We start from the raw sequence: 22170 nt of genomic DNA, 5'->3' as shown, positions 1-22170 counted from the left end.
CCCTTCAGCCAGCTGGAAATGTCCAGTTAAAGACCTGCTGGGTCCCATATCACCCAACGTATCAGAATAACTTTAAGGGTCATTCACAATATGAATACAACTTGTTTATATTAAAGTTCTAGTATCCGCTCTGAAAATTGTGCAATACTCATGAAAGAGGATGTAAATTTCCTGAGATTTCCTTTCATAATTTGTATGAAAGGCTGCATCAGGACAAAAGCAACCCTCCCTATGACAAGCTACATCCTAGATATCTTCAATAGTCCCAGGAACTAGCTGTTTTGCCTTGAATCTTTGCTACACATGGTTCCAGCACTGAAATTCTCTGAGAAGTCTCCCACCTCATGGATTTTGATTGACAGTAGAAAACGAGACTCCTCATGGCTCAAGCTCCATTTCCTACCAAGGCAACTGGACGTCCTGATTTGGGCCCAAGAAAACTTATTGAACATCAAAGGCCTCTTAGCAAGCGTACTCTAATGTGATAAATCAATCCCAAATTAAAACGTGCGAATAGTGCTGCTTAACTCAAAACCAAGGCATTTCTTAGCCGGGTTAACAGTTGGTATAACATACAGGATGAATTTCCTTCAGGTTTTTGTAAATAATATCCAAGTACCTGACTCCGTTTAATTCAATCAGTTCTAACATCAACCACCGACTAAACAGATGCCAGACAAGCATTCCCAAGACAGAGCTGGGTAGATGCCTCATCCGTATAAAACAGCCCAAAGACATTAAAGATTTTGTGTCTTAATTTCTAGGTAGCCTGAAAGTTGTATAATTAAAGTTAGTACTGGATGCCCTTTCCCTGGTTTGTTTTCCTTGCTAAGCGAAATTTTAAAAAATTAAAAATAAAAATAAATAGATTCTCATACATCCCCCACAATCTCCTGCACGTTGAAGAAATCCACAAATTTTGCAATTCAGCCCACTCTTGATTTCAAATGCAAAAATGTGGCAGTGAGACAGTGGATGGTTGAAATACGCAAATGATTTTTTTCTATGAGGCCATAATTTTGGTTTTCGCTTTTTACCTCATTTAAAGCTCTCTGTAGGAGCAAGGCTGGTATCAGTCAGTGCCTTCTCCTTACCAACAGACAGGCAATGGCACCATGATAACAGAAAGAAACAGAGTGGCAGTCGGGAAGGGAGAGAACGGGATGGTCTACACCAGGGGTATCAAACTCGCGGGCCACATGCGGCCCGCCGAACAATTTTGTGCGGCCCGCAGACTAATCCACGAAGTTCAAAATATTTTGGATAAAATTAAGGAAGCCTAGGGGCCTACTTGTATTTTTCATTTCTCTAGCATCCTAGCTAGATATTAGCTTAGTTAACAGCAGTTGTGATGCGAACTACAGTTTCTGGTCGTTTTGTGACACTGAGTAAACTGCATGTACGATTGTGCTTGTTGTACTGATTTTTTTTTTGTTTTCAACTGCAGTGAGAAAAGTGTTGCGTAACAGTTGCCTTTTGTAGACCTAGTGCGGCCCACATGCTGAGTTGAGTTTGAGACTCCTGGAGACTCTACACAATTCGACCTGTTCAGTTACTTCACACACAGTCCTTTCTTTTTCCATGTGATTCCACATGACTGTCACCTCCCTGATTGCTTTAGAAGGTCAAAGTCTGGAGGATATCAGGCCAGAACAGTATTGTGGTGCTTTTTTTGATCTGATTTAGCCAAAACAAATGCTGACCTATTTGTGAAAACATACCCACTGACCTTCCAATTGGACTTTTTTAACAGCTCGCCAGCTTTCTCACACCTCTGGACATCATGCTTGGACTGCTGGCTGCAGCAGCACACGATGTTGACCACCCAGGGGTGAACCAGCCATTTTTGATCAAAACTAACCACCACCTCGCCAACCTCTATCAGGTAAGGGAGTTCAGTGTTGAGCCAGACCCGCACGGCCAGCTGCCTTAGGCCCTGTCCTGACACCAGATTCCCACCCTCGGAGAAGGCTTCATTCATGGTCAGCCTCAACGATGACCATAGCCAAAGAGCATGGGTTTGAAACAGGCCCAGGATATCCCCCAAGAAAGATTAAACTGGTTTCCAAGAACAGCCAAGGAATTCAATTTGCTCCAATGCAGGATTGAAATTGTTTGAAGTCAAGTGGGATCCTTGTGCCTACTCCCTGGGTCTGAGAATATCTGTCTTCTTGGAAATAATCTCATATATAATGGCCAGTTGAAGCCAGTCCTTGTAGGACTTCTATAAATGATACTATTCAGAAGCAGTCTTAATTCAGATTCATGTATCTAGGGCCATTTCTGAACTTTATTGGCCTGAGTCAGAGGTATGTTATCAAAGACAATAGATATAGTTAAGCAGCATGAGTAGGTTGGTCAGGAGAACTTTCACCCATGGTATTATTTCAGATATTAAACCCTATGTCGGCCCTGGCCTGTTGGCTCAGTGGTAGAGCGTCAGCCTGGCATGCAGGAGTCCCAGGTTTGATTCCCAGTCAGGGCACACAGGAGAAGTGCCCATCTGCTTCTCCACCCCACCCCCTCTCCTTCCTCTCTGTCTCTCTCTTCCCCTCCCGCAGCCAAGGCTCCATTGGAGCAAAGATAGCCTGGGTGCTGAGGATGGCTCCATGACCTCTGCCTCAGGCGCTAGGATGGCTCTGGATGCAACAGAGCGAAGCCCTAGAGGAGCAGAACATCGCTCCCTGGTGGGCATGCCGGGTGGATCCTGGTTGGGTGCATGCGGGAGTCTGTCTGACTGCCTCCCCGTTTCCAGATTCGGAAAAATGCAAGGGGAAAAAAGAAAAAACTATGTCATTAATCACTCCCAGAATTTTCAACAGGATTCTTTGGAAACATTTGGTTGTCCTTCACAAAATCATTACATGAAAGGAAATTATTGATATCAATTTTAGTAGAGCTTTTGAAGAAATGTAATGATGAAAGAATTTCTGTTAAGTCATGGCTGGTTGGCTCAGTGGTAGACCGTCAGCCTGGCCTGTGGATGTTCCAGGTTCAATTTCCAGCCAGGGCACACAGGAGAAGTGCCCATCTACTTCTCCACCCCTCCCCCTCTCCTTCCTCTCTGTCTCTCTCTTCCCCTCCTGCAGCCAAGGCTCCATTGGAGCAAAAGTTGGCCCGGGTGCTGAGGATGGCTCAATGGCCTCCGCCTCAGGCGTTAGAACAGCTCCAATTGCAACAGAGTATCACCCCTAGTGGGCATGCTAGGTGGATCCCAGTCAGACGCATGAGGGCATCTGTCTGTCTGCCTCCCCACTTCTCACTTCAGAAATAAATAAATAAATAAATAAATAAATAAATAAATAAATAAATAAAAGTATTCTTGTCAAATCCCCATAAAACAGATGCCTTATACAAGATGCTGCAGCTTGAGGAAGTTTATCCTTTTTTTCCCAAGTGAGAGGAGGGGAGATAGAAAGACAGACTCCCTCATGCACCTCAACTGGGACCCACCCAGCCACCTGTGTTTGGGGCCAATGCCCAACCCATCTGGGGCCATGCTCGCAACCTAGCGCTTCCAGCTCCTGAGGAGTGGTGGAGAAGCAGATGGGCGTCTCTCCTGTGTGCCCTGACCGGGAATCGAACCCAAGGCATCCACACTCCGGGCCAACACTCCACTACTGAGCCAACTGGCCAGGGCCTCATTTATTTCTAATTAAGTGCAATTGAAACGGTTTTTTCAAAAGCCTTTCTCCATCTAGTTGATTCGCTTTTGGCCTAGATAGAAACTGGTATTTCAAGGTTTATGGCTCCACCAAGTATGTCTTTCAGCCCTGGCTCTCTTAGGCTGTCAGCCAGCACCTAGAGCTGGGATAGATACGGCCATAGAGAGGGGACAGAATGACAGAACTAAGAAAGTCTTTTGATTATGAGCTAAAAACTAAAGAAAAAGAAAACACTAAAAGTAAATTTTCTAAACCATCTCAGCAGCTAAATTTATTGCTTGGGAAACAGAGATATTTGACAGGTAAAACAGAATGGGTGACCGCACAGGAGGCCCCCACGCAGATTTTCTGTTCCTGTCAATCCTTACTTATTCAAATGTCTGTTATTAGACAAAGGAAATCAATCCACACAATTGGCTACTTGACTCATTCCCAAATAATGTCAATGCTTACATAATTCTAACTTCTCATCATCAAATAAATCTTATCAGTGGAGTTTGAGAGTAAAATACTGCTACTGGGGGAATTATATGTAAAAATGAGGATTGTAAAACTGTACTTTGACATATAGCATATAGAAAACACAGTAAGTTCACATTTAGACAGATGTCAGAAAGAAATATGCCAGATGTTAAAGTCATAAAAACAAGAGAGTATAAAATATCAACAATAATGAAGAATTAAGTACTCGCTGCTAATTGACAAAAATTGATTCTCAAAAGCAAGATAGTCCAATCTATCTCCTTTAGATACAGAAAATGTTCTCCAAAACGGATTCCTTACTCAACTTTTAAAGTGCAAATAGTTTTTAATAATTTTTATTTTTATTTCTTTGCTTAAAATAAACATTCCAATGCAGCCTTTTCAATGCAACATACAGTTTTGTATACTTTTAATCAGCAACTATTTATTGCATAGATTGGATGATATACTAGGATGTAGAACCACAAACATGAACAAAATATAACCTCGGTCCTCAAACATTTGTTGAAACCCAAAGTGCAAAATCCAGGAAAACTTAATCCCAGTTTGAGAAAGGTTTGAGGAGTTCGCTAAAGGTGTGCATATAGATACAACTTAAAACAGCCTTTGAAGAATAAATACCTATGTTGTTCTTTGTATCCCAAGATGTTAGTTACCACAATAAAGTAAGCTATTATTTTTTCTAGCGGTAAACTCTTCAGCGTCTGATCTGATAGGAAAGAAAAGGATCCTTTTGCTAATGACAAGAGAGAAATTGGGATCTAGGACTCAGAAACCACATTTCAGATACTCTCTTCATCAGTCCCCTGCTCAACTGGTCTTGGGTTCTCTTGGAGGCTAGAGCTCTCTGTCTTTATGTTATAGAAACGATGTTGAAGGCAAACCAATATCACACAATATCATAAAGTTACTTCCAATAGCCTACTGCTGACTAGGATAAAAGATAAATCTTTTATCAGCCAAATTAAGTTTCAGTTCTGCCCCTCCAAAAATTATGCTGCCTTCAATATTTGGCTATATACCACTCTTGGCTATCTGAAGGAACTCCAAAAATATAAATTCCCTGTAAAATTCAGTTTAGCAAATCATATAACTAATCTTTATTCAATACTCAACTATGATTCAGATGTGGGGCCAAATGCTTTTTATGTATTATATCATTTAATCTTCACAAAGCCCAGTTAGGTGGGCACTAATATCATACCTATTTTACAGAAAGGTAAAAGTTGATACTTAGGAAATTCAAGTGTTTTTCCCGAAAACAAACAGCTGGTTAAAGGCAACGCTGGGATTGGAACTCAAGTGCTTTGTCTCCGGAGCCCAAGTACCTAAGGACTATTCAGGCTGCCTCTAAAACGCACATGGATCACCTACTGTGTGGCAGGTTACTAAGAGATCTCCCCCAGGCCATCCTATTGCAGGGAGGGAAGCGAGAGAATTAGGCAAGTGGCTCAGACCTAGGGAGACTCTGCTAAATAGTACCGTATCTCCCCATGTAGAAGACTCACCTTTTTTTTTGAAAAATTTGCGGTCTAAAAACTGGGTGCATCTTATAGAGTGGTTGTAAATTTTTTTACTTGCATTTCCCACTTTTTTTGCACTTATTGTCTTTGTACTCATTGTTTAATGATGAATAAAACTAGAGTTCAATAACTTTATGTAATACATTTCTTTTTTCAAATTTCGGGCCCCCAAATTCAGATGCGTCTTATACATGGGGAAATACGGTACTCTTCAGTGGCTAGCTACAGACAAAATGAGGTGGGAAGACAGTAATTGATTCTACTGATGATTTCTGAAAGCAGAAAAACTCATAGAGGAAGAAAGGTGTAAACGGATCCTTGAGGCATGCGTAGCATGTTGAGGAACATTTTAGAGGGCACTAGAGGCAGCACAAGGTGCTGTGCTTTGGGAATTAAAACCCAGTTCTCTGTAATAATTGAAAACGGAATGTTCTTATCGCTTTAAGCTGAGCATCATCCTGCCAGAAACCAACCTTGCTTTCAGATCCAGGGTCTTGGACATATTACGATTAAGTATCATATATAAAATATATTCTCTCTTTTGTGGAAACAGTTAATTAGCTGTACAGAAAAGGACCTGGGTCAGAAATCCCCACTCTGCATCAAGCTTTAGATGAGGAACTGGAATAACTCTTCAGGTTTTCATTTCAAACGCAAAAATCATGGTCTATAACATACAAGCTGAACTGTTTTAAAATAACAACATACGATATTCAAAAATTGTTGGAAATGTATCCCTTTAGCCTACCGAGGGCCTGCTTGGTTAAGACGTGAATGAGCTTTCAGGAAATGAATAACACGCAGATTGTGAGCAGGGACCTGTGCACAGCTTTCTAGGGAGCGGATCTGTCACTCAGACTCATATTTTAAAATGACAGATTAAGAAAGTATTAAAAACCATGGTAGGCAGTGAAAAAATATATATGCACTATATAGTACACAATATATTGTGAATACGTATATGTACAGAAAAATTATATAGAAACACGCACACATGAGAATTGGTTAACAAGAGTACAATAGAGAGGATGTGCCAGGAATTATGTGGCTTTGAGACCTCCCTGTGCGTGACTGCTACAATCCAGACTCACTCTAAATGAGATAAAATGGCAGAGGGCTTCCTCTCCCTCCTTTTGTTGGCTATGTTCTTCTGGTTCAGATAAATAAGGTTATTGCCTAACGCCCAGCCTGTGCTTCTGCCCTGAGATAAAGAGAGAGCCCGGGCAGCTGGAGTGAAGCCTGAGTCAGGGGGCTCCCTCCCATTGTCTGCTTTCTGGGCTCGGCTCACTAGCTGAACTGCCAACCCACGTTTAACACAAAGGCAATCAAGGCGCTTCCGATCTCTCATCAGACTGGGAACAGTCCAGGTGCCCAGGACTGAAATGGAACAGAATATGTGGAAGAGAAAACCCAAAATTTTACCTTCTGTCCCTCCACCCTGCAACCCTACACACACACACACACACACACACACACACGGGCTCAGCCCTTGGGCAAAGTAAGCATTAAATCAGATACAATATTGGTTATGACAATCGCAAAAGAAATCACTTTCAGTTCAATTTAAAATTTAATTCCTTTTGATAAAGTCCAATTCTATCCAGTAACAGAGCAACCTAACGAATAAAATAATTAGTGATTAATCGCTCCATAAAACATTATATTTACTACATTTTAGACTGTCTTGCAGAACTTTACAATCATTTTTCTTAATCACTTATTACAAGCACTTGGAGGAGGTCAGCATTTTTAACCACATTTTATTCTAATGATTCTGAACCATATATGAAGTTGACAAAGTCAGGAGAAATGTTCCTCCCACATGGTCCTATGAACTCTACTCAAACAAGCTACTTCCTGCAAAGATTATACATAACCACACAATTTCTGTAACAGGAAAGGGATTCTGGGCAAGAGATGGGAAAATTGTAAAAAGGAGGCTCTAATTTGATTTTCTGATTTATAAAAAGTTTCTGCTGTTCACAGCGAGGTGGCTGGTTTGTGACATGTCTGTGGCTCGGATCAAACGCAGTCCTGCCCCTTGGACAACAACTGATGTGCGGGGTCCTTGCTCTCAGAGCAGTGACTGGGCAGGTGTAGAGCCAACAGCAGAGAGATGCCTTCAAACAGGCAGTGAACATGGCAGTGCTGTAGCTTCTTCCAAGGCCAAGGTCTTGGTTAGGACTCAAGGAGGAGCTTCGGTTCCTCTGAGGCCTCCTGGGCTGGGACTCTTGCAGCGTTGCCAAGGAGACCCCTGGGCTGTTAGGGGAGAACTCAGTCACTTCATTATCTGCTAGAGTCCTGCTTCTCTGTTTCATGAGCAATTAAAAATGAAAACAGATTATGTTCCTGTTGTTTTTATTTCTGTATCCTCTAGTTTCAAAGAGTAATTAACTCTGATTCGGTATACACCAGACTCAGTTTATTAACATCATTTTGAGTATTTTAATCAAAGAAAGTGTCTATTAAATGTGGGGGCGGGGGTGCCACCAGCTTAATGCTGCCTTGTATGAAGGCAAATCTGCTCTGCCAGAGTTTCTTTGACAAATAGGCTTTTGATTTAATTTGAAAACCCGTGTTAGTGGTTTATTAAATGCCAGATGTGTTGTCATTCGGGAACAAAAGGACTGTTTTGTTCTTCGGGAGGCTAGTATTTGATAATTCAGACACGGTGAAAACTAAAAGTTTTGCTGTAGGGGTTTTAAGGCTTTTGTTTTGTTTTGTTTTTCCAAATTAAAATTCTAATAGGTTTTGTTGACACAAAGGTGGGTATTTTCTCTTTCAACTTTAAGATGAAAATTATTCTTAAAACTACAAGTAGGAAGAGTTGGCAACACTAGAACAAGCTGTCATTGGAATCATATAAAATTGCTGAGCTGATGCTCTTGAAGGTAGGCGGATGTGGTACCCCAGGTGGGATTCCAAAACAGTGCTGGGATTTCAATGGAGAGTCAAGTGGCATCATCCTATTCTATGCTCAGTGATCCGTGAGCTTCTGGTGACTTTCTTCTTTTTTTCAATCTACCTTTTACTGAAAACCAGAAGAGCCTAGAGGAGCAGAGCTGCCTCCCTCTGAGTGAGGCAGAAATAACTATGGCCATTCGCTACGAGACCCCGGTAGTATCTTCCAGCTTGCTGAGCCCAGCCCTCTCCTGCTGCAAAACACCAACATCTTTAATGTCTTGTTTCCAGTCAGGCTGGCACTTCAGTTTCCTCTGCTGAAACTCAAATCTGACCCATAGACAGCTGCTTAAAATTCCATTGCTCTCAGGATTGAGTCCAAATGTCTGAACACAATTTACAAATCCTGCCATGCTCTGACCCTGCTATACTTTCTACCTTCTCTTCCCGTCATTTCTTTTTTTTATGAGTGAGTCATTATTTTTATTATACAAATACATCTTTTTTTTATTTTTTTAATTAATTTTAATGCGGTGACATTGATAAATCAGGGTACATATGTTCAGAGAAAACATCTCCAGATTACTTTGACATTTGATTATGTTGCATACCCCTCACCCAAAGTCAAATTGTCTTCCGTCACCTTCTATCTGGTTTTCTTTGTGCCCCTCCCCTCCCCCACCCCCTCTCTCTCCTTCCTCGCCCCCTATCCCCCTACCCCACCCCTTGTTACCATCACATTTTTGTCCTTGTCTCTGAGTCTCATTTTTATGTCCCATCTATGTATGGATTCATATAGTTCTTAGTCTTTTCTGATTTACTTATTTCACTCAGTATAATGTTATCAAGGTCCATCCATGTTATTGTAAATGATCCGATGTTATCATTTCTTATGGCTGAGTAGTACTCCATAGTATATATGTATCAAAGCTTTTTAATCCACTGACAGACACTTGGGCTGTTTCCAGATCTTCGCTATTGTGAACAATGCTGCCACAAACATGGGGGTGCATTTCTCCTTTTGGAACAGTTCTATGGTGTTCTTAGAGTATATTCCTAAAAGTGAGATAGCTGGGTCAAAAGGCAGTTCGATTTTTAATTTTTTGAGGAATCTCCATACTGTTTTCCACAGTGGCTGCACCAGTCTGCATTCCCACCAGCAGTGCAGGAGGGTTCCCTTTTCTCCACATCCTCGCCAGCACTTATTCTGTGTTTTGTTGATGAGCGCCATTCTGACTGGTGTGAGGTGATGATATCTCATTGTGGTTTTAATTGCATTTCTCTAATGATTAGTGATGTTGAGCATTTTTTCATATGCCTATTGGCCATCTGTACGTCCTCTTTGGAGAAGTGTCTATTCATTTCTTTTGCCTATTTTTGATTGGATTGTTTGTCTTCCTGGTGTTCAGATTTACAAATTCTTTATAAATTTTGGTTATTAACCCCTTATCAGACGTATTGTCAAATATGTTCTTCCATTGTGTAGTTTGTCTTTTTATTTTGTTCTTATTGTCTTTAGCTGTGCAAAAAATTTGGAATGCTTCACGAATTTGCATGTCATCCTTACGCAGGGGCCATGCTAATCTTCTCTGTATCGTTCCAATTTTAGTATATGTGCTGCCGAAGCGAGCACCCCATCATTTCTTAATGCAGCCTCTCTGCATCATCCAGTCTGAACTACTTTCCAAGTCGCAAACATATCACTCATTCCTTTATTCATTCAATAAATATTCATTGAGGGGATTAGTATGTGCCAGGTACTGGGAATATAGGAGATAAACAAAACAAATAAAAACCCCTGTGTTCTAGTACAGAAAACAGAAAATAAGTAAGTAAAATATGCAGTATATTAGAAAGTGATGATTTCTAATGATAAAACATAAAATAAAACAGGGAAGAAAAACACAGTGCCCCTCTTGCTTACAGGTCTTCAACACATGCTCTTCCCTCTGCTTATTTTCGTGAAACATATTCCCTCAACATTGCCTGAACTCTCTGACTCTTCTCTCACTCATTCTTTTAACCACAACCTCAATATATCTTCCTCTCAAAGCCTTCTTTTTCTTTAAATGTCCATCTTCCATGCCCCTGTTATAAGACTTCACAGCTCTTTATTATTTCTTCTATCACAATGTTTTCTCCCTAACTTGCTGCTGCCTGGCAAGTCAAATCCCCTATAGTCTGCAAGCTCCTGGCCATCCACTTCATTCACTGTTGTATCCTCAGAATCCAGTGCAGTGAATCCATCTGGTGTTCAGTGAATAGTGTTTGGTGGTGGGAAGTTTGCTGAATGGGCAAATGGGTGGATGGATAGATGGACGGATGAGTGGATGGGTAGATGGAAGATGGGTGAATCATTAAACACACTGAACACATGCAGCAAGAAAGACAAAACCCGAGTAACACTGGAGATATTAAGACTATTGGCAACACTGAATACCCACAGAGACACAGGGTAGAAATCTGACAAACAGAGGTAGTAGCACGCAGACCAGGGAGACCAGCGAGCCAAGGCATGCACCCCCGTTGCTCATTTAGTAGCTGCTACTGCTGATTGTTATATTCTTCTTACCCTACATCAAGGGTACAACATGATGAATGAGAAGCATTGATTGAAAAATTTGTTATAATGATTTTCTTACTTTTTATTTTAAAATTGACTAATTGCATCTGATATATGTTATTTCTGAAGTCATTTACCTGATCTTAGTCATCTGTGAATGAGGAGTAAGAGAGGGCTTATTACTATAATAATTTTAGTCTCTTTGGCTTTTGCCTAAGTCTAAAGATTTCACAACAAAAGATCCCAAATTTGGCTTCTATCAGTTATTGACCAAAAATTTAACAAGGCTCTTTTTCTTTTAGCAGTTACTTAAACTTTTGCAGCTACTAAACTTTTAGGTTTGGAAAATTAATTATTCAGTGTCCATTCAACAAATATTTGCGTTTTAAGTGGCACTGCGCCACAGGCTGGGGCACAGAGATGAATAAGATATGCTCTTTGCTCTGAATGGCAATCATGTGTGGTAGCAGTTTTCAGACCGGGTATGTGTGCCCGTGGGGATACATGAAGACTTTCCAAGGGGGACACGGCCATGAATAGTTCTAACAGATTTCATTTTCAGGTCCTGAAGCTGACGTGCCAGGAATGTACTTGTAGAGCAGTCAAGCTGTTCCCACTTTTCCACTACTCTATCACTATCAGTCTGTTCCCACTTTACAAAAGAAAGACATAGCTCTTACCCATGATGTGTATTGCATATTGTCCCAGTTGTGCCAATATCACATGCTACCTCAGTGTAAAAAAATACCAAAAGAACAACCGAAAATATTAAAGGAAATCTTCTATAACTGAGGTACTATAACTCTCCTAGATGTCTTGTAAATAGAAGCATCTTTAATTAATTTTTATTCTTAAGCAAATTATGTTTTCAAATTTGTAATACACATGTATTTTGATTAGTTAGTTACGAATAACAATTGCATTGTAAACTCAAGCTGTAAGGACATTCACTACATAGAGACTGATGTTAGGAAAATTTGTTAAATTAAAATTTCAATGTATATACTTATTTATGTTGCAGGGAAATATAATTGGGTGACAAAAAATAATTTTATACAAAATATATTACATAAAATAAAATTCTATGGGGAAATACAATGGAAATATAACTTCTAGAGGAAAAAGAATCAGTTTAAAATTTCTGACTTAAAAAATAAATTATCATGAGTCTTTTTCAATGAGTGATGAATGGACATTAAATATCATTGGTATTTAGTTAGTTAGTTAGTTATTGAGAGAAGGAAGAGAGACAGGAAGGAAGAGCAATGAGAACTATCAACTCATTGTTACTTCACTTTAGTTGTCTATTGATTGCTTCTCATTCGTGCCTTGATTAGGGGGCTCAAACCCAGCCAATGACCCCTTGCTCAAGCCAGAAACCTTGGGAATGTGTGGATAATTCCACACTCAAGCCAGATGAACCCGTGCTCAAGTCTGTGAAATCAAGGTTTCGAACCTGGGACCTCAGTATCCCAGGTTAATGCTTGATTCACTGCGCCACCACCAGTCAGGCAAATGTCATTGGTTTTTAGATTTCTTTAGATATAGTTAATTCACAAAAAATGTGTTATAATGACTTTATATTAAAATATGATATTCACAAATATGCATGACATTACATGGTTTGTTACCATTGAAATTTGTCCATTCTAAAAAGTACAGGGAGAGCATAATTTTTCAAAATTATTTTCAAGAGTAAATGAACAAACCTGTGAACGTCACTGATGCACGAGGGCAAAGCCAGTGAACAAAGTTGTTACAAGGTATTTTAGGCACTGGAATAGAAGCTTGAGTTGGGGTATAGAGCTAGAAAAGGGAGCTGTCTCTTTTTGGAGAACCAAGAAAATCTTTCTTAATAGATGGCAATGGTTTATCTCAGAAAAAAGGAGAGAGAGAGAGAGTGCGTGTGTGTGTGCGCGCACGCACACTCGTGTGTGCCTATGTTTCCCTTTAAGGTAATTTCTCCTCACTCTCTTTCGGAATATAAAATTCTTTATTATCATTCTTATATAAAAAAAACAAGCGCTATTATAGATCAAGACATTGAAAAGTTCTTTTCATTACCTCTTTCAGAATGATATGGAAGACAAAATAACTTTAAATAATTTGGTGTGTTAGTGACTTAAACAAGGACAAAAGTTTATCTCTATCCTTCATAAAAGAAGTTTGGAGGTTGGCAGTCCAGAGTAGGTGTTGTGACCTCACAAAATTAAGGATAAGAGACCAAGGATCCTTCTAGTTCTACAATCTGTCATCATTAGGGTGTGACACTTGTCCTTATTGCCCAAGATAGCTGCTGGAGCTCTAGCCATTCCTGCTATATTCCAGATGAGGGAAACAACAGGAAAAAACAAAAGAGGCCTCTCCCAGATGAGTCACTTCCTTTCCAGCAACCTTCCTAGAAATGCCACACAATATTTCTGCTTACATTTAATGGGTCAGAATTCAACTAAATGATTCCACCTAGTTCTAAAAGACACTGGAAAATGTTATCTTTATATTAGACAGCCATGAGACCATCAAAAAACTGAGATTCTGTAAATATGTGTGAAAGAAAAATGGATTTAGGGGATGAACACATAGGAGTCTCTGTCATGCCTGATGCTTGATCTTAAACCTGAGACATTCAAAATTATTAATTAGTTCAATCTTTCCCTTTATATGACATCTCCCTCTAACTCATGATTACTACCACACTTATGTAACCACTCCATCTTCTTTTTATTGTTGTTATGATTTTGGTTATTTGATGTCTCCACTATAATGTCTGTGCCTCTAATGGACATCTCAAACTCAACATGACCAACACTGAACTTCTCTAAACCTACTCTACCTGCAGCCTTCCCATCTCAGGTAACAGTCACTCCACCCCTCCAGTTGCTCAGTCTAGAAACACTGCAGTCTAATTGATTCAGAAATCAAGCACTCTCCCCACCACCACCTCCCTTGTCCAAGACACAATCATCTCTTGCCTGGATGACTGCTATCACCCCCAAATAGTCTTTACACCTACTTCTACCCTTACCCCTACCAAAGTCTATTTTCAACAGAACAGTCAAAATTGATCACGTTTAAATTGACAGTCATAACATTTCATTCTCCCTAAACTCTTGCAATGGCTCCTCATTTTTCTCAGAGTGGAATTCAAAATCTTTAGAATGGTCAGAAGGCGACAGGATCTGGTCTCTCATTGACTCTGACTTCATGTCCTAATACTTCCCCTCTCTGCACATTGACATCACGGCTGTTTGCACCCTCCCGCCACCTCTACCTTCGGGAGCCTTTGCTCCAGTTATTTCTTCTGGAACACTCTTTCTCTAGATAGCTGCATAGCTATCTGCCTGCTGCCTTAACGTCTTTGTTCAGACCTTACCTCTTACCTCAACTACTTTAACAATCCCAACCCCAAAGGCTATCAAAGTCCCCCTGTTTTGTTTTTCTTTTCCTTCTGTAAATGCACTTACCATCTTTTGAGATATTATATAATTTTTTCCAGAATTAAAGAATTTATTATGTTTATTGTCTATTATCTGTCTTTCCCATGCCTGCCACCACTAGTTTCTTGTCTGTTTGCGGATGTATTTCAAGCACATGTTATAGTGCCTGGAACATCGTAAGTACTCAATATATTTGTTGAATGAAATCACATAATTTGTTCAGTAACTTAATTTGCAAATTAAAGGAAAAAATTTCTCTGTGCATTGCACAGAGCTCAGTGGATACAAAAGAGGAAGGCAGGCTTCCTACTCGGATGTAGCTTATAATCTAGTAAGAAGAAAGGAAGTGCATAAATAACTCATACACATCAACAAGACTGAGTCCAACAGGGCTTAGGACAAAAGAAAGAGCCGTAGAACTCAGAGGACAGCAAGTTCACCTCTGACTGGAATGATTCCAGATGGTTTTGCAGATGAAGTATTTGAAGGGGACTTTGAAAGACAGGTGGTAGTTTAAATATAGAGATAGAGGTACTTGAAGATTTTATTTTTTAAATTTTGGGAGGCACAAAATTAGCAAAGGACATTTACATTGATAATTTAATAATTCTGTCAACAATAAATTTATAGTCTTATTTATATGGTATCACTTATTTGGACTATAAGCTCTTTGTAAGAAAGGAAAGGTAAAGGTATTCAATTATATCAAAATATAGAAACAAAATGGTAGTTGGGATCATTTCCAGAGAGCATTGAATGCTGAGCTCAGGAGTTGGGCTTAATTTATTTGGAGCCTGGGATGCGAATAAGCAACAGCATGACACACTGAAGTTAGATGAGCTACGCAAGGGCAGCAATCCCGTCTTGTTTACCTGTGGGTGTCCTGTGCTGGCCACAGCACCTGGCACAACAGCAGTGCTCAAGAAATATTCGTTTCTATTCCAACCCTTGAATTGGGAGGTGGTAGAAAATTCTGTCAAATAAACAAGTCACATCCTGGCAGCTTTAAGGAGGATGGACTGAAGAAAGGAGAATGATGAAGGATAAGAAAGCACTGGCGTCAGATCATCACAATGAAAGAAAGGGACAGGGATTAGCGATGCCGGGTTGGAAGAACCAGCGGGTCTCAGAGACGGATTGCACATGAGGGCTGAGAGTGGCTGAGAGATGAGTTCTCTCCCAACACCACCTAAATCTACTCAACGCTCGTAACATTTGACAAGGTTCTTTTTGCAATGAAACCAAATTTGGAGGGAAAGCTTCCAGAGTGGGTTTAGAAACTAACATCTAATTAAAACAATTAACCATAAACGTTTAATACAGTAACTTTCAACAACTGCCGGAAAAGTAAGCATCAGCAGTTGTACATTTCTGGCTTCTGAAAGCTTGGATGTGGCCGCACAGAGCAAATAAGTGCTTGGGAGGCGGCAAGGGGCGTGAGCAATGCGTAGGTCTTAGTAACTAGCAGACCTAGCGTTAAGGTCTTCCTCAGCTCCTCAGTAACCATGCAGCCACTCAGAGAAACCTGAAACTTCATTACCTATGAGTTGATGATAAAAATAGAGAGTGAGGTAAAGATTAAATGAGACCATGTAAACTGAGCGATTTATAAATGTTAGCTCTGGACCCTATGCTGCCCTTCTTTTTTTGTGTTCTGGAATCCACTGAAGCGCCCCGACTTCTAACCCAGTTCTAGCCAGACACACTTTTTATTTCTAGTGAATGTCCCCAGAATGGTTGTGTCTGTAATCATGTACTCTATTATCTTTTATTCTGTGACACTTCCAGGCCCACTCAATCTCTTTCCATTTCCCTGGTATTCAACTCCAAATATGGTTTCACCAGCAAATTTCCCAAGTATCCTTTTATTCTGTCTTTGAGAAGATTATTAATGAAGATGTTAAATCAGGCTGGCATGAATAACAATGCTTAAAGCAATCCTCCAGACACTTTTGTTCCACTCATCAGAGATATGGTGTCATTTATCATTAGGTCTTGTTACAATTGCCCAGCCCTTCGGAAAACTCACATGAAGACACTTATTTACATATCTACTTGAATTAGTCTTGCAAGTGAATGCTCATGAGTTACTGAATTAAATGTCACCACAAGATAGAACATCTGTTACATCACACTAACCTATCACTCTCTGCTCACATAAATCTTTACGGTCAAAACAAATTAGTCTAGCATGTTCTTTCTAATAAACATTCTCTTTTGTTGTGTGTGGCTCGTGCCCAAAAAGAGATAATAGACTAGTTGATAAAAGTAGCAAAACCTCATCACTGGTTCCAACATGGTCAAGTGATAAATAACAAATAAATGACTCCCTGGCAAGAAGAAAAATGAATAGCAAAAACATAGCCTATACAGAGGGTCAGTATAAGGCTCTGCCTCATGAAACTCAATCCTACAAAGTCCTGGAAATTGCTGTCTGAGTTTAGAACCAAAAATAGTGGCCGTTTTCTTGAACTTGCCTTTTCCTAATAGATCCTTTGATTGTGTTACTCACAGAGGTTCTCTTTTCTCATTTCCTGAAAGAGTTGAGGGTTATATGGGTGGCTCAGGCATCGAAGCAGGACATAATGATGGAATATCTTTCAGACTCGCTCCAGGCTACATTCAGTCTCCACCGTGTTTTCTTTGCTGCTTCCTTTCACCTTTTCCGTTCACTGTGACAAAATAACACAATATGAAATTTACCATCTTAAATATTTTAAGAGTACGAGTACATTTACACGTTGTGCAATCACCACCACCATTCCTCTCTGAAATTCTTTTTATCTTGCAAAACTGAAGCTCTGCGCCCATTCACTGCGAGCTCCTTATCCGCCCAGCCCCTCGCAATCATTATCTCCATGAATTTGACTACTTTAGGCACTGCATATAAGCAGAATCATGTAACTTCTCATTTTTAGTGAATGCTATCTTCCTAGAGTTTTTCTAATTTTATAACCCTTCTTGAAACAAAATGGAGAATGAATAAATAAACCAATAAGGAAATAAAACAAATCAATCTCCAGGGGACTAGACTCGTTCCGTTCTGTATATATCAAGTCAGTGGTAAGGCCATAATGTTTGCAAATTAGAATGAAACACTGGATTGTAAGAAATATTCATTAATTAAATAGCTAATGTTCAGAGAAGTATCATATTTAAGATAACAGTAAGATCAAAGGAGAGATTGAACATGGTAGAGGTTCCTACAAGGAAAGAAATATCAAGATAATTGAACAAGGAAGCAACTGTAGTTTCAGCTGAGAGCCAGTGGGCTAAATGCCAGTATTCTAGGTCATGCAGGTTATTGACAGAGCTGCTTCCAAGTCAGTGGTTCTCCAACTTTAGTGTACATAAAATTTCATCAGCATAAATCTACCAAATCAAAATTGTATGGACCGGAACTTGGGAGTCTGAGGATGTCATCAGCTGCCCGAGTGGGTTACAGAAAAGATTTCTTACGAATGTTGAGAAACAATGGTCAGAACAGTAAATCAGACTAGGGGTTGTGAAGCCTGTTTCTGTTTGATTGAGTATATAACCTTGGCTGCTATTATGCACATAGCCCCTGGAATCCATTACGGCCTATTTGGATCTGCTTCCATTTCTTTTTCTACATTGAGTATTGCCTGACCTAGCTATCAAAAGCAGAGACTGAAGCAGGAGTGAATATACCTTCATTCAATCTCCCACTGTAGGTAGGGTCAGCAAGGGTCAATATCCCATCACCAATATAGCCTTGAGAATATGCCCTGGTGTATTTTGTGTTTCTTTTTCGGTCTGCCTCTTTGCCATTCCAGAGGGAAAACTCTGGCCACAGTGAAGCTGTGTTCAGCATGGAAGTTCAGTATCCAAGCTTCTCTGTCGTTGACAGCTTTAATTTTCTTTCCAGAATATGTCTGTGCTGGAGAATCACCACTGGCGATCTACAATCGGCATGCTCCGAGAATCAAGGCTTCTTGCCCACTTGCCAAAGGAAATGACGTAAGTAGGGTAGAGATGAAACCTACTGATGCCACACGTTAGAGATAAGCCTCTTTCTCTAGGGCACGCCTAAGACCCCCTGGGTTCATGGTAGGGAGCCGGCTTGCCGTGCTTCCTGCCTACACCCGGTATTGTCTATCAGAGGAGACCCGGTGTCAGTTACCGCAACCCAGAAACCAGAATCTCTCTGTGAGCTTTGAAAGGGCCTCGGATCGTCTATGACCTAACATCAGGAAAAGGAGAATAAACAGCTCTCCGCTTTCACACTCAGCATCAACGCTCTGCTTTGCCAAATTCCTGTCTTCTATGTTAACAACATTGTCCTCCTGTTTAAGCCCAAACAATAAATATTTATCAAAAAAGAACACAGGAGGTCTCGAGCTAGTTTTTAAGATCAGTTCAATGAAATTTGTTTCATAATTGCCAATCTCAGGAAAAATACAGGTCAGAAATACTTTTTTCTAAAGTATCTTTTGTTAAGTAACTGAATTGGCCCCAGCAATATTTTCACCATTAATTTACCTGTGTCTCTTGTGTTTTGAAGAGAATAGGAAATACTGGTTTCCTGGTCTGCTGTTTGTTAGTCCAGATATTTAAGCTGAGTCCTACTAAATCCAAGGCCATCGCCTCATTGTCTACATGGCCCCAAATTAACTGCTGTGCCATCTACCAAAGCCAAAACAAATGCTGATCTGTTTGTTTAAAATGCACAGAACCCGAGGTGGCTAGAAGAGATGTAAGTAGATCTCTGTACCCATCTTTCTGAAGGGCACATAGCTTCAGGTTAGTGGCCCAGTTATGTCTCTCCATAGAGCAGGCACTAAGCTCTGGGCTCACTGGTTTATTCCCAGCCCTCTGATATTTTCGTGTGCTGTTTCCTAGCACCCCAGAGGAATGTTGAATTTGCAGGAAGAACTTCAGTTCTGATAACTTCTTACTTCCCGGAACTAAAAACCAATCTTCATACACGGAATAAAAATGTGTGTCTTTTACGAAAACAATAAATTGCAAAGATCAAAAGAAATGCAAAAAGAATGAAAAACCAGAATAAGAAGTAAGAAGGAGAAGAAAAAGAGGATAGTGGCAGGGTCAGCTAAAGAAAGAAAGGAGAAGGGAGGGAAGGAGAATGAGAACAGGAAGAAACGAAAGGAACACTTGGAGGACTTGGCCCTAAAAGCATATTAACTCTGCTTGTGGCTCAAGTAGTATTCACTTCCTAAGATAGTCCTACGCATCCCTATGGATTCCATCCCTATGGATTCTCATCCCTATGGATTCCATCCCTATGAATTCCATCCCTATGGATCCCAAGTCAAGAGACTGCCTACTTGTACCCCAGAAGGTCCCCGTTGTGTCTCCCATCACATTCCAAGGGAAGTAACCACTCCCTTGGTCTTTGTTTTAATGCTTGTTTTATTTGATTCCAAATAAAAGTACTATATTTTTTATGTCTTTGTGAGATGCAGTCTTATAAACTGCTTTGGCTAAAAGAATAATTGGTATGTAATAATATATATGAAAGGACTTTATAATGAAAGTTATCAACATAATCATCATGATTTTTCCTTTTTTCCTCATGTCAAAGCTTTAAAATAATTTTTCTGATTTTAAAAGTAAAGATTAAAAAGGGTTAACTGTACAAACTAAGAAAAAGTCAGAAAAAATTAGCTTAACAATAAATTTTTTAAATTATAGATTAAGCTATCCTAAAAATTAAGATTTATTTTTATCAAAAAATATTATAAAAAAGCAGAACAAGCCACATTATAGAAGGAGATATTTGCAACACATACGTGACAAAGGACCACTATTGAAAAAATATTTAAAACTCTTAGAATCAGTAAACAAAAGAGAGACAACCCAACAGAATAATAAGTAAAAGCTAGAATAGAAATATTACAAAAGAGGAAACACCAGTGGCCAATAAACACATGAAAATATGTCCAACCTCATTAGCAATCAAGGAAATTTATATTAAAACCATAATGAGTTGCATAACATCCCCCTCAGATTGATTTTAAAAAATGTAAAGAGTAAGAATATAAAACACTGGGAATCTTATTCTATTACTACAACTGTTTTATTTATTTATTTATTTATTTATTGTATTTTTCTGAAGCTGGAAACGGAGAGAGATAGTCAGACAGACTCCCGCATGTGCCTGACTGGGATCCACCCAGCACGCCCACCAGAGGCGATGCTCTGCCCACCAGGGGGTGATGCTCTGCCCCTCCGGGGCGTCGCTCTGCCACGACCAGAGCCACTCTAGCGCCTGGGGCAGGGGCCAAGGAGCCATCCCCAGCGCCCGGGCCATCTTTGCTCCAATGGAGCCTTGGCTGCGGGAGGGGAAGAGAGAGACAGAGAGGAAGGAGGGGAGGTGGAGAAGCAAATGGGCGCTTCTCCTGTGTGCCCTGGCCGGGAATCAAACCCGGGTCCCCCACACGCCAGGCCAACGCTCTACCGCTGAGCCAACCGGCCAGGGCCACTACAATTGTTTTAGAGAAACTTTTTCGCACATGTAGAACTGGAGATATATAAAGGTGTTTACTTTGGCATTTTTTCTTAATAGTTTAAAATTAGAAACAACTCAAGTGACCATCAAAAGAAGAATGAATAGAATGTAGTGTATTACTACAAAGGAATACACTATAATCCTGAAAATGGATGAACTACATACAGCTCACACATCAACATGGATGACCTTCAAAAATGATGTTAAGCTAAAAAAGCAAGTCACAAACTAATATTTACTGTGTCCCTTAAAGTTCAAAAGCAGTTAACCCATATTATTTAGACACGCACGTATAGATGGTAAATTTATTAAAAGTAGCCAGAAAAGTATTAAAACAAAGACCAAGGGAGTGGTTACTTCCCTTGGGATGTGATGGGAGACACAGTGGGGACCTTCTGGGGTACAGGTAGGCAGTCTCTTGACTTGGGAGATGATTACAAGATGTTTACTTTATATTGATTTATTAAACTGGATATGTATGCTCTATGCACTCTACTTGAATATTTTTCATTTTTCAAGGTGAATTATAAAAATAGCTATGAATATTTCCTTTCATTGATTACTTTTTATATGTGAGGTAGAGTTCTAATTTATTTTATTTTCCCCAAATATATCATTTTCTCTATACCATTTTTGACTAAGGCATTGCTTGTCCATGCTTTGCAATGGTGCCTTTATCAACCACTATCCTTTTTAAGTTCCAGCATTTCTTTCCGGCCTATCTGTTGTTCTTGTTGTTTCCATTGATGGATCTTTCCATCCCACAGTATCAGTCACTACTATTTTCTTCATAATTATGATTGTTAGTTTGCTCTTTTCTTACCCCATGCAAATCTTACTGTTTGAGCTGGTTTGAATGCTATAAAAGCACAACCCAAATTTCTGTGATTCTGTGAGTCTTTTTGTGTCCTCCTTAAAACATGTATTTCAGTTTTTATGCCCACAGGAACCATGAGAGTGTATAAACTACCAGACCTTTGTCCATCTAAGGTTTCAATGACTCTCTCCAGTTCCGGGTATACCTTCCATCCAAGGAGCAAGAGTGATGGTGGGCAAGAGAATCAATCTTGTGCTGGGAGGGACTGGGACTCTATGTAATAAATAG

At 39.9% G+C, this 22170-nt stretch overlaps 1 protein-coding gene and 1 non-coding gene across 5 annotated transcripts in view; one reads left to right on the top strand and one right to left on the bottom strand.

Moving 5' to 3' along the window:
• Positions 1–22170, top strand: part of PDE7B (phosphodiesterase 7B) — a 333453-nt gene that overhangs the window by 299805 nt on the left and 11478 nt on the right. For all 4 annotated transcript variants that reach the window (XM_066373165.1, XM_066373164.1, XM_066373168.1 and 1 more), the window contains 2 exons: positions 1754–1885; positions 18462–18553. In XM_066373165.1, the coding sequence (XP_066229262.1) occupies positions 1754–1885; positions 18462–18553 (224 nt within the window). The remainder of the gene's footprint in view (positions 1–1753; positions 1886–18461; positions 18554–22170) is intronic.
• On the bottom strand, positions 10099–10205 carry LOC136401864 (U6 spliceosomal RNA). The gene has a single exon (XR_010750790.1). It is a non-coding gene; the product is annotated as a U6 spliceosomal RNA (small nuclear RNA).

This window comes from Saccopteryx leptura, chromosome 3 (genome assembly GCF_036850995.1).
Source record: "Saccopteryx leptura isolate mSacLep1 chromosome 3, mSacLep1_pri_phased_curated, whole genome shotgun sequence".
In the NCBI taxonomy this organism is placed as follows: domain Eukaryota; kingdom Metazoa; phylum Chordata; class Mammalia; order Chiroptera; family Emballonuridae; genus Saccopteryx; species Saccopteryx leptura.
The sequence above is the reverse complement of the archived record's forward strand: the minus strand, read 5'-3'. Positions and strand labels throughout refer to the sequence as shown.